The sequence below is a fragment of the Notothenia rossii genome, assembly GCF_949606895.1.
Source record: "Notothenia rossii genome assembly, chromosome: 9".
NCBI lineage: Eukaryota > Metazoa > Chordata > Actinopteri > Perciformes > Nototheniidae > Notothenia > Notothenia rossii.
The window spans coordinates 8973668-8986134 of record NC_136907.1 but is presented as its reverse complement, the minus strand read 5'-3'; the positions used below and the strand labels follow the sequence as shown (position 1 = coordinate 8986134).

Below are 12467 nucleotides of genomic sequence, written 5' to 3'. Positions count from 1 at the left end.
ATTTTGTTACCCTGCCTGCCTCCTGGGACAACTGGGGATACACAATGCTATCCTTTCTGAATTTCCATATGAATTCATCATGAGTTTCTTTTTAGATGGAATCTTTAAACAATCACTGCCATAAAGAAAGATTTATGTGACTGCCTCTTGAAGGCGTAAATTATAGTTCAAACCGTTGAATCGCACATATTTCTGTATGCAGTCACTTTTTTAAATGACCTAGGAGTCTTTTTAAAACTGATAACAATCTCTTTAATGATTCACTTAAAACAGTGCAATAAGCGGTGAGGAAATAATCTTTAATTTGTGCTTCAGTTTTCTATCATGTTCTTAAGCTTTAACCTAGTCAACTTCAACTTTCACATATGAATAGGCCTGTGAATGTGATCTAGGAACAATTCTATATGTGTGCAGCAATATTTTGGAAATGAATAAATAATTAATTGGACTATTCATTTTATAAGAACAACTACCAAACCAGTAACGTTTTACATAAAACAAGTTACCCCCAATTGTCTTAGATCCTAATGTGAGTTTAAATAATACTTTTAAAGTGTTAAACACTTTCATACAAAAAAATGATAAAACTATCAAACAGTACGAATAATGATTTCTTGTATTCTGTAATTCGATTTACATGAAACTTTATTTAGCTGATATATTTTATTGTTTTAATCGTCATAAATGCTACGCTGAGTTAGTATTGGTAAGTAGGCATGATATGTTTGTGCATTTGAATGTTTATTCAATGACACATACAGCTCTGAAAAAAATTAAGAGACCACATTTTTCATCAATCTCAATATCTATCTACATGTCTGGCAGCCATTCCAGTGTCTTTTGAATTTCACCACAGAGAAATGTTGTCAGTAGTTTTTAGAATTGCAAAAATGTTCATTTTACTCAAACACATACATACCTTACCTAGAAATAGTAAAACCAGAAAAACGGATAATGTTGCAGTGGTCTCTTAATGTTTTTCAGAATTGTATATAAATACACAAAAAAAACATTTAAGGAACACATTTGTGAGTCTCAAAAAGAGTATTCAATAGGCCCGCTGACCGTGAAGTATCTGAGCTGTGAGCGGATCTCTCTCACGCGCTCCCGACGCAGGCGCGCGCCTCCGGAGAACTCTGTTGGTCTGATTCTGTCCCGCCGACTGTCACTGCCGTCCTGACAAGAAATGCATTACCAGCACATGGAGGGAGTGTTGTCGGTTTCTGTGTTGGAATATTGGATAGAAATAATGCTGCGCTGAGTCAACAAGAAATGTAAGTAATCCTTATTATCCATCTTAAAAACAATGACGATTATGACCCCTTATCTTTAGCACTCTGATACCTCACGTTTAGAATGATGTGTGATATTATTTTATAAATGCAGTCTTCCCAGTGGCTAATCACACATTTCAGTAAAGTATAATGGACGTATGAAAAAGATAATGTGTTGAGTTGACTCTGTATGTCTTCACCATGAGAATTAATATTAGGCACACTTTTTGATCCATTTGATGTGATCAATTGCAACCACAACGTTTTTGATTATTCTATGGCTGAAATAAAGCAGGCCCAAATTGTTTTTTTATTTAAATAGGAGTTTAAAACGTAAATTGTAGCAATCTGGTCGCAAAAATCAAGTTTGGGATTTGTTTCAGAGATAGTAAGAAGTTTATTGTGTGATAAGGAAAAATTGAGAAAACCCAAACAAACCATCCAAACAACAAGTTGGACAAATATTTGTTATTGGCAACTTCTACAGTTCTGTGTTGATGGCAGCTCTCCACCCATTGTGAAGTTGGGAGGAAAAGGGAGACGCCACTGTAAATCCAGAGAACCCAGGGTCACAGCTCCATGCTTTAGCCTTCCTGTCTTGCAGAACTCAGATCAGTGTGCTACGCCTTCCATACCTTCTCCTGTCTGATAACTCCAACAAGTGTGTTTGCTTATTGCCTGCTGCCTTCTCGTGGAATATTTCTATATTTTGGATTTCTGATTTGTAGAGGTCAGGGATGGTGGAAGAGGAAGGTCATGTGGTGAAGGAGAAAACAGAGGCACAGACATCGGAATGCCACAAGCTGTCTCACTGCTGCCCTTCCTGCTGGCGCTCATGGGATATGGTGAGTCTCACTAAACCAGTGGTGTCCAAACTACGGCCCGGGGGCCAAATGCGGCCCGCGGACCATTTTGAATCGGCCCTCAGCAAATTACAAACAATATGGCCCACAAATGAAACTTATGCTTGTCTTATATTGTAAATCTTAAATGTAAAATTATATTACACAGTAGTATTCATATGTTAATAAGACCGCTTTTCAAACACATTCAGTCAATTAAAGTTGAAAACATTTTCTGACATATCTTAGTTGATAAGAAACAAACATATTTACGTAATAAGCTTGAAATACACCCTTCCTATTTCTCCTTATTATAATCAATCTGAGGCTTCTGTTTTAAGGGATGAGCTGCCAACACTCACAAGCATCATTTACCTACATGTGATTGATTTTGCTAACTTCTAAGTAACTGAACTTATGAGGCGATATACCTCTAGTGAGTGGCCCATCCCTTCGTATATTTTTCAGAGTGTGGCCCTCTGTGAAAAAAGTTTGGACACCCCTGAACTAAACTATCTTAATAACATGACTACATGTTTGCAAGGATGGCAGATTTCTATTTCATCTGAACATGCTAACACATCATAAATTAAACGTGTTCTACCACCCTGGAGAAAGGAATGACGGGGCAATAAAAGGTGCTCCTGTTCCTCTTCCCACACCCTCTTTGCTCTGTGAGGATGCAGAGTTTGCACAACATGTTTCACACACTACGCAGGACAATTGCTGTTAAAATATGTTACCGTGCTTCAATATATTAACTTTTACCCTGGTGGGGTTATTGTAATAGGTTACAATACTCAGAAGTACCGGTATAGTTAACAACTAAATGTTTAACCTATTTTGTGTAATTGTGTAAAATATGAAGCGTACAACTACTAATGCCTATCAGTTGTTTTAGTGGACCCACAGTGTCTGTGCTTAACATTTGTTATTAAGTTGTAATGGGCAAATTCCATCATTAGTGGCTTTGTGGTAAATACAATGGAAGTGAATGTGACTTGGAAAAGGACAGGCCTATACATCATTTCATTTTTGTAACGATTGAATAATTGTAAATTACATTTGTTTGTATTATAAATCATGATACATTGTTATTTTGTCAAAAGTGACACCAACAACTAACTCTCCCAAATTGATTGGTTTCAAATAAACAATGTTCCCCTTTGACTACCACTTTCCATACATTGGAAACATTAACTACACAGCTGTCCTTTACAATTCCAGACAAACGTTATGATAAATCCTGAAGTAAAATGAACCTGAAAGTTTCTGGTTCATTTTACTTCAGTGAAACACAATTTATCCACAGTAACAGACAACTTGCAAAGTCATATCAAGAAATATATACAAAAACAGGTATAAAATACACAAAGAAACAACAAAAATATCTGTGACACAAAAAATGTTCATCGGTTGACAATTTGTGTGTAGGATGCATGAACAAAAATGTAACATGATCTCTCATTTTGCTCTCTCTCACTTCTGTGCATCCTTTCCTGTAGCTTTTGCAGGGCTCAATATCTGGCCCTCCTTGCACGTTGCCCTTAGCAATGCCAGTGTATTTGTGGACTTCAGCACAAAATCCAACAGCAGTACGGCCTGCAACACGAGCCTCTCTCTGGTCAACACGGAAACCAACACCACCGTTCACACCAGGACTCTCCCCGACAACCAATCGGCTGGCAGGGTGGAGTTCAACTGTTCTTGCTTCCTGTACGCAGGAACTTTCCGGTTCCAGTTGAGGCAGACCAGCACCTCGGCTGTTTCTCCTGCTTATGGCACACATGACAGTCGAGTGGAAAGTACTACCTGGTGGTGGAGTTCAGAACTGCAGGTGCAGTGGCCAACCTTTCACATCGCTGTGGACAGGGCCGGAAACCACTCGGGATCTTTTCAGGCAAGAAAAACTGCTCCTGTTTCAAAAGTGCTGATTCTGTGTCTGTTACTTTAGATGAAAATAAGGAGCTCCTCCCCACGCCCCTCTGAGAGATATTTGGTTAAAAAGAACACAATGGTGCTCTAGGAGGAGATTAAGGTGATAAGGTGTGGGGTGTTACCATAGGGTGTTACCTTGGATGGTGATTGGCTAATGGTTACACAAGCCAAAAAAACTTATGACATCATAAAGTGGCCAAAATGTGATCGGCTCATTTTGAGACAGGTTTTTATATAAATGGATCAGGACAAAAGAGAGAAAATCTTTTTTCCTGAAACTTCCAGAATATCTTTACACAGAGGGGACACATGTTGATGTAGAAAAGACATGAAAAAGTGGATTTTGCATTATAGTTGAAGTTTAGGTAAGTCTTTCTTTTGCTGCAGAATAATGACCACAGTGATTCATACTTTTGTCTGTTTCTCTCCAGGTTGGGATATCCACCAATGAACACTTTCAGGCTTGCTCCAGCGGTATTGACTCGGCTCTCCTCCTAGAAGTCAGCTACATGGAGTACAACCAGATAGGACGGATCACCATCGACAAGGTCAAAGCCCGCAAACAACACTCAATCCAACCCCTCCGCTCCCAGAGTGTAGAGCTGTCCTGCGCCTTCCCCTTCACAGAACGAGACTTCATACGAGTGTCTCTACGCTCTCCTCATGCAGCGCAGGATGTGAAGAGCTCCGGGCCTCTCTACCTGTCCCGTATCTTCTCATACAAGCTGCTAGTGGAAAACACCGATGCCTACAGGAGTGGTTGTGAAGGAACTATGACTGTTAAACTGATAACCCCACCTTGTGTGCACGTCAATGGGAAAGTGATGCTTTATAAGGAGGCAGGTGTTGGGAGAGGCGTTGCTGTCTCCTCTGGGATGGACGCAGGAGGAACAGCACCAGGACCAGAGGAGCCCTCCTCACCTCTGTTGGCCTATAACTGGCTGACTCAGGGAGAGAATGAGACTGAGTTCAACTGTTCTGTGTTTGACCCAGGGAGGTACAAGTACTGCTTTCGCTTCGTTTTCAACTTCAGTCGTTCCCCTAGTCCTGCACAGACCTGTTTGGTGGTTCACAAGAGCGCAGGTGAGATTTAATTCATTAATACATTTACATTTGACAGCTGCAAAGAACATTTACACTGTGATGTTTTATAACATTCATTTTGAAGGGAAGATATATTTTTCCTTATTCTTCCACGTTTTCCAAAAATGCATCTGTTGCTGGATAAAAACAAAGTCAATGGTTAAGAAATGGCCTCATTAAAGACTAGGCATTTTCCATATAAGTCATTTAGGTGACCTATCATGCAAAATGCACTTTTGTACGTCTTTTACACATGAATATGTGTCCCTGGTGTTCCAGGGAACTCACCAAGTGTCAGAAAACACAACCCTCTTTATTTTCCTCCATACCCAAATCTCTAAAAAAAGGGGCTGCAACGGATCTGATACAGACTGATCCAGATTTGAACACTTTTATGTTGTCACAGAAGTTGCGCTACGGCTATTGGGCCAACTCCAATCAGGAGGAGACAGCCACGGACATTGCCGTTCGAAAGCGCTGGATACGCTGTAGTACATATTTCAGGCCACCAGATGGTGCTGTTCTCACTGAATCCGAGCATGAAAGGCAGTGTTAAATTGAGCGAAATGAAGAATGGCTAAAATGCATGATCTGTTTGGTATTTTGAAAAATGAAAAGTATAAATATGCCTTATGTAGGTATGGTCCTACACTATATTATTCAAATATAGCATGATAGGTCCACTTTATCATATTGTAACTTTACGTCACAATATCAGAAGCACAAGTGTTACAATACAAATGAATGATGGCTGGATACCATTGAGCTGCTAGGCTTTCCAGTTCCTGGTATTGTATCTGCGGTCATTGTCACGCTGTCATTCCATATTTAAAAATAACACTATCCTGTTTAGGGTGGACATTGCATCGTGACAAAAGATGGCAACCTCATGAGGTTCACCAATAGTAATTATGCAGTTAAACTTAAACAAAAAAAGTTTCAATACATTATATTTTAGGGATTGCAAGACTAAAATACTTATAATCTTTTTTTTGCTATTAAAGTGAAGGGTGACCTATTGAGATCACACATTGTCAATGTATTCAGATACAGCAACCAACACATGTTTTGTTTATATGTAGGCCACACGTATTTTATGATAACACATTAAATGGAGATTCATTGAAGTTGAACTATCACATTCTTGTTATATGAAGTTGCTTCTTTCACTCTGTCCTCACTTTGTCTATTTTGGGGATAAAGCATGAACTAGTCAATGTTATATGATGGTTGAGCCTTTTTTAACACCATGTTGTAGTTTTTTTTTAATGAGCATAGCATGAAAATAACTCAAAGTTAATGCTTGTACATTTAGAAATGTATCTGCAATTTTAAATCGAATGTGTGTTTTGCAGAGTCATGGGGCCCGTGGCTGCCATGGAGTGTGTGCAGTGTGAGCTGTGGAGAGGGGGTGAGGGAGCGAGAGCGCGAGTGTTTGCTGCCCTCAGGTGTGGGGGGGATGCAGTGCACGGGCATGGTGAAGGAACAGTCCCTCTGCTCACTGGAGAACTGTGTGGGTCAGTCTCTTCATCCCTTATCTCCTTTCTTTACTCTTTTTGCACATTTTTGCACACGTCTCCACATCTCTTCACAAAATATAATACACTGTAGTTTGCCTACTGTAGTGTTTTTTTACTTATAAGTTTTAAGTTTATTTGTATAGTTACATTTAAATGTGGTGTAAATACTTTAGCATCCTTTTTTAATGCTAAATTGTTTCTTAAAAATACACATTTTTATTATACTTATATTATTTTTTTACCTACTTTGCAACTTATTTTGTTAGATTGTTTATGTCCAGATACAAAATCAAATTCCTTGTATATGTAAAGGTACCTGGCAATAAACTTAATTCTGATTCTGATTCTCTGTTCCTACAATTTCTCCAGAAAATCTAACATTTCCTCATCTTTTCTAGACTAGAAAATCAAACAAAAAACGATGTGATGCATACTTGTCATATTAACATAATTGTCTCCCTTTCAGTGTTGCCTACTCCTTCTCCATCCCTCCCCCCTGTGGGTGTTGATGCAGCACCCCTTGGTGGTAACATAGTTGTTGTGGCCGGTATCTCCCTTTGCCTGGCTGTGATTCTGGCTACTGTTGTGGTGACTTTGTGGAGGAAGCTATGCAAGACCCCCCAGTGCAACTCTGTCCGCAGAGGCTCCATGCATTCCCCTGGAGGACGCAAGCTCTCCGATGAGGCGTCCATTTTTGGCCACAGCCTCCAAAGACCCAGCCTGATTGATGGCCATGGACTACAGGGGGGTATAGGTGTGGGTGTAGCCCAGAAAGACAGGCTTTCTTTGGGTAGTCAGCCTCTCCCACAGACCCTGGTTGTACCTCTCTCACAGGACCCAGAAAGGCTTTCCCCCACATGTCAGAAGCTGTTACCACCAATATTCGGGTATGTTTAGAATAATGCTTTCTCTTATCACACATTATTGGGAAACATATTCTGTCGTTCAGTAATATAAATATCAATATTATTGTCTTTAGGTACCGATTGGCTCAGCAGCAGTTGAAAGAGATGAAGAAGAAGGGTATAAGAGAGGCCATTCAGCTCTACCATGTCTCTTCAAGCCCAGTCCATGACACCCTGGTAGAGGCATCTGCTTCCCCCACAAGCTCGCTTATCCCTACACCAACTGGATTTACTCACCCCGCGATCCCGTTAGACCTCCAGGATGACGCAAATCACAATTATTTTCAATCGCAGACTCCTAGGGCCACGCCGGACCGACCGAGTCCCAGAGTGGAGCTGGTCTTAGGTCCTTCAGGCTCCGCCCATGCAAGAGGGGGCAGCTCAAATAGGCGGGACCGCACTGCAGACTGGGTGGAGATGGTAGAGAGGAGTGGGTTATCAAGTCTCAGAGGAGGAGGGGGAGATGCAGAGATGGGAAACTCCTATCATAATAATCCAAATTTCCGCCGGACCTCCAGTTTCAATGACACCAAACCCCAACCTCTATCCTCTGCACACTCCAGGCAGTTTAGAGAAAGGAGCATGACACAGGTATTCTATCTACATCTATTTATGTGTATATACAAACTGTATATGGGGTTATCATTTGTAGTCTGCCTTTTTTAATTAACAACCATCTCTTTTTTAGGTGGGATCTCGGACCCTTCCTGAAGGTAGTTGTTGGAATAAAGGAGGACGAGACAGGCAGCCATACAGCTCCTACCCCATTCCAGAGCACGGAACCCCAGACTGGGCTAAATCCAGACCCCAGAGGAATGACCAAAGGAAACCGTGGATAGACACAGCTGCGTCTTCACACAACAATGAAATCAAACACACAGGAACCAACACAAACAGCATTTCAGCCTCTGTTAAAGCAGACCTCAGTGGTACTGGAGGTGGACAGGGAATCTCTGGGATAGGGGGTCCGGCAGCAGGGCCTCAACACCTGAGTGTTGATCGGGCAGAGCGGGCCGAGCAGAACTGGAACCGCCGCGGCCCGTCGCCTATCCAGAGGAACATCCTGGCTCGCAAATTAAAGGAGGCTCAGTCGTGCTCTGGGGTCAGGGGCCGGCAGCGCAGCTCCACCTTTAGTGCAACGCCCACGGAGCAGAGGACAGGTCGCTGCAACTCTCTGCCCATGTCCGGAGGCTACAGGCTGAGTGAGGCCGAGCAGAGGATGCTGGACCTCGATCTGTCCTCAGCATATGTAGGGGAAGAGGAGTAGAGCTTTGTACTACACAGGAATTGCCATTAACGTTTATCCTTTCCTTACATTATTCCTTTCTGATGTATCTGTGAAACTTGAAAATGGTTTTGTACAGTACATCAAACAAGAGTTTATCTATAAGAACAGATGTTAACACATTTAGTTTCCTTTTTTAACTGGAACATTTTTCTTTTTTTTAACTGTTACTTTTTAATATGCCAAAGTTGATATGCGTTCGAAAACATTTGTACTTCTTAAGAAAAAATTATCTTTGTTCAAATGTAATGGTTTACTGTTTACCACTATAAGTCAAACATACCATGGCATTGTACTGGTGTATGCACTGTTAAACACAAGCCCTATCAATGACAGTATTTAAAAGACTAAAGAAGACATATTAGTTCTTTTGTTCGACACTACTGAATTTGCTGATTTTAAGCTGTGAAGTTTTGCTGTACAGTAAGCAAAGAAAAACTTTGGTGAAAACCACTTTCACTTTCACTTTTGGGAAAATTGTCATGTATTTTCTGCAGAAATGAACAAGGAAGAGCAAAAGTATGCAGATATGTTTTTGGGCAAACAAATGTATAAATGTCAGTGAGGCATTATGGCTGTTTTGAAGATTGTTTTATTATTATGAGTAACATTATACACTTAGAAAATACACTTATAGAAGATAGTACTTACTGGAAAGTAGAAGATACTTTACTATCATTAACATTTGATAATGGTTTCAAGGTGTGAAGCAAAGCCAAACAATTGAACACAAAGATATGAATCAGTCTTTGCCCTCGATTTTGAGACACACAAGGGAATATGAAGTGTGACGTTTACATTTCTCCTGCTCCACTGCCCATGGCATCCAAGAAAACCAGAGGCCGCACCTTCATGGCGGTGTGTCTGAGGGAATACCAAAGGCCCCTCCAGGTCCCCCACACCACACCATTGTCCTGCTTGCCCTTGTACTTCCCTTTGCGGTAGAATTTCCCATTAAGGTTGGCTGCATGACATCTGTAGATAAAAGGTTAGTACAAAATGTCAAGGATGTTACATTTTCTAAAATGAAAATCAAAGCGATTCAACCTTTTTTTAAAGCATTTGTGTCTTAAACTTATTTTTTGATTTTGGAATAAATTGTAAAGAAATATGTCCTCGGCTTGACCAGTATTTTTCCGTGATTCATTATGCACACAAAACCCGATACAGTAATACTTTTTGTTCCAGAATGTTATAATGTGTGTGCAAACAAGCGGCAGGAAAATATCAGACAGATCAACACTTGGATTTATCTGAAAAGCCTCACCTGTTGAACCACCAGCCTGCCTTATTCTCCTGAGCACAGCTGCCTTGAACGTAACGGTCATTGTCCTGTCAATGATTATCATCAGTGTTAAAATAGTCTATAATCTTACAGTTATTAAAATTATAAATTGACAATGTTAATAGAAGACTAACCTGATCTCTAGTGCTGAACTGCATGCCACTGAGGCCAGCAGACCACTGCTCCACCATCCCCCCACCTCCTGTCAGAGCATCTCCGGCTTGCCCACTATAGAGCCCATACTGAAGACGATACTTGTCCTGCAATAGGCATTAGAGGAAGTGATGTTTGTTGGGAAACGTTGTTACTTCTGACAGGATTGAACAAAATTGTAAAGCCATTTCTTACGGCTTCGTCGGTGATCCTGAAGTTGTTATAAAATGCATAACTTCTCTTCCCGTCCCAGTCCATGAGATCTATCTTCACTAGGTTCTTACCTTCAGGGCAAAAATGAATAAGCAAAATATGAGAAACCAAACAGGCAGAACATTATAAAAAGATATTCTGGCATTTCATTATTTTCTGACCATCTGAGAGTAGAGAATACATGTGCTCATTCCCCAACCAAAACTCATCATTCCACAGCTTGAAGTCACCAAAGCCATCTCTGTAGTCCACCCAGTCTCTAAAAAGAGAATTGCGACAGATATTTACCTCAACGGAAACAGCTGTGTAAGCTCCCCAATGATATAGGCATTCAAGGCTTGTAGAACTTTAATTGTTTCCCCCCACTACGTAGGTTAGTTTCTTTGCTTAAATACCTGTTGAAGTCAACTTTTCCATGTCGACGTCTCTGAAACACAGTCCATCCTCCTCCATCCTCCATGTCGCAGTAGGTCAAAAAAGGCTCCTGGTGTATTTTTGGTCTGATGCGGTAAAAGCCACTTGGTGGTTTCAGTCTGTCAAACAGCTCAGAACAGTCTGATAAGATGAAATAGCATTGAAAAGGCCTTAACGGTTGCTGATTGTCATCCGTACCTCCATAATATACTTCATGTTGCATAATATGGAGCTATGTGAGTCTATCATGCACTGTAGACTCTGTACATCACTGCACATCACAACTCTTACACTTAAAATAATCATCTGTGAGCTTTTCTTACCTTTGTCATGGACAATTAAGTTTCCTGCTGGTGGAAGTGGATTCATCAGTGTCATATTAGAGTTGTCTAATATCCCACTGCTGCTGTGGTTTACACCGAGGGCTGTTTCCGTTTCAGGTTCAGGATCAGACTTGGGAGGTTGAAATGCCTGAAAGTATTTGTGTGTCTGCAAGTGCTCCACCTGCCAAGTCCTGATCAAGAGTTTATTCTCCAGTTTTCTTATGCTGCGCTTGAGAGCTGCAACATCTGGCCCACATGAGTCCGATGCCTTCAATTAGGAAAACAATTTCAGCTTATAAATGTAAATGTTTGTTCAATAATATACTTGTACCCATGGAGGAGCCAGCAAAAAGCCAGCAAAAGCTAAGGGCCGCAACTAAAGCCATCTATAAATCACGTTTTTATTCACGTGGAATCTCGACTTTCTAAGAAGGACAGTTCTTTAGCAGCTCTGCTTGTCATTTTTGCTTAAGAAATATGTTTTCCATTTTCAATATCAATACAAAAGCAGAGAACCTGCAGTGCTTAAAAAGTAGGAAAAGCTACATACTGACATCGGAGAGGAAGAAGCCATGGTTGGACACACCAGAGCTAACAACAGCAACACCGGCATGACATTTTGGAAAAAGTCCCTTACTGCATTGGTAGTCTGAAATAATAAACAAATTATGTATTAAAGAATATCAAGATAAGCTACTTTGATTACAAATCTGTGCACCAGCCTACCTTCATATTACGAACCGTCTCCCTTGTTTTCTCCAGGTGCAGTGTTCTTTTCCTCAAAATATGCGTCAGTATTATTTATAGGCTTGGCCGGTTCTGCATGGTAGACATTAGAGGATCCAGAATGGAGCAACCTTGTCAAACACTGAACTCGAGCCAGTTTGACGTACTAACAAAGTACTCTCCTTTTTTGGTGAATACATATTTTATGAATATACCACTTTTCCCCTTAAATCAATTATATATGCCAATGTAGGACCCAATGTCTTAATTGAAAATAAATCAATTTGACCCTTGCAAAAAGGGATTAGTTGATGAGGGTTAACCTCCCTTCAACATAAAAAAAAATGAGGACAGTGATTCAAAGTAATGCAGAAGATACAATAGAGAAAGTCATAACTGAGAGAAAGAGGGAGTTATCAGCCTTGCAGTAAACATGTTTTCAACTTGATCATTTCAAAAGACCAAAAGTACATTTGAAAAGGTACAACAACAAAGTAGCAAGTTCA

At 40.5% G+C, this 12467-nt stretch overlaps 2 protein-coding genes across 2 annotated transcripts; one reads left to right on the top strand and one right to left on the bottom strand.

Moving 5' to 3' along the window:
• Positions 1–1144: 1144 nt before the first annotated feature.
• Positions 1145–9417, top strand: thsd1 (thrombospondin, type I, domain containing 1). The gene is made up of 8 exons (XM_079649046.1): positions 1145–1274; positions 2003–2119; positions 3622–4016; positions 4486–5137; positions 6493–6654; positions 7124–7544; positions 7637–8153; positions 8251–9417. The coding sequence occupies exons 2-8, from the start codon at positions 2068–2070 to the stop codon at positions 8827–8829; spliced, it is 2778 nt and encodes a 925-aa protein (XP_079505172.1). The 5' UTR covers positions 1145–1274; positions 2003–2067; the 3' UTR covers positions 8830–9417.
• On the bottom strand, positions 9417–12213 carry fgl1b (fibrinogen like 1B). The gene is made up of 9 exons (XM_079649047.1): positions 11962–12213; positions 11786–11884; positions 11236–11503; positions 10894–11053; positions 10660–10757; positions 10481–10569; positions 10267–10392; positions 10115–10179; positions 9417–9822 (listed from the first exon to the last, which is right to left on the bottom strand). The coding sequence occupies exons 1-9, from the start codon at positions 11965–11967 to the stop codon at positions 9642–9644; spliced, it is 1092 nt and encodes a 363-aa protein (XP_079505173.1). The 5' UTR covers positions 11968–12213; the 3' UTR covers positions 9417–9641.
• Between the last annotated feature and the right edge of the window lie 254 nt (positions 12214–12467).

Coding starts and splice junctions, on each gene's coding strand:
- thsd1 (XM_079649046.1), top strand. CDS start 2,068: ATGCCACAAGCTGTCTCACTGCTGCCCTTCCTGCTGGCGCTCATGGGA. Junction 4,017..4,485: donor ACCACTCGGGATCTTTTCAG/GCAAGAAAAACT, acceptor GTTTCTCTCCAG/GTTGGGATATCCACCAATGA. Junction 8,154..8,250: donor GAGAAAGGAGCATGACACAG/GTATTCTATCTA, acceptor TCTCTTTTTTAG/GTGGGATCTCGGACCCTTCC.
- fgl1b (XM_079649047.1), bottom strand. Junction 11,504..11,785: donor CTTCTTCCTCTCCGATGTCA/GTATGTAGCTTT, acceptor TCCTAATTGAAG/GCATCGGACTCATGTGGGCC. Junction 10,393..10,480: donor TCAGGATCACCGACGAAGCC/GTAAGAAATGGC, acceptor TGCCTATTGCAG/GACAAGTATCGTCTTCAGTA.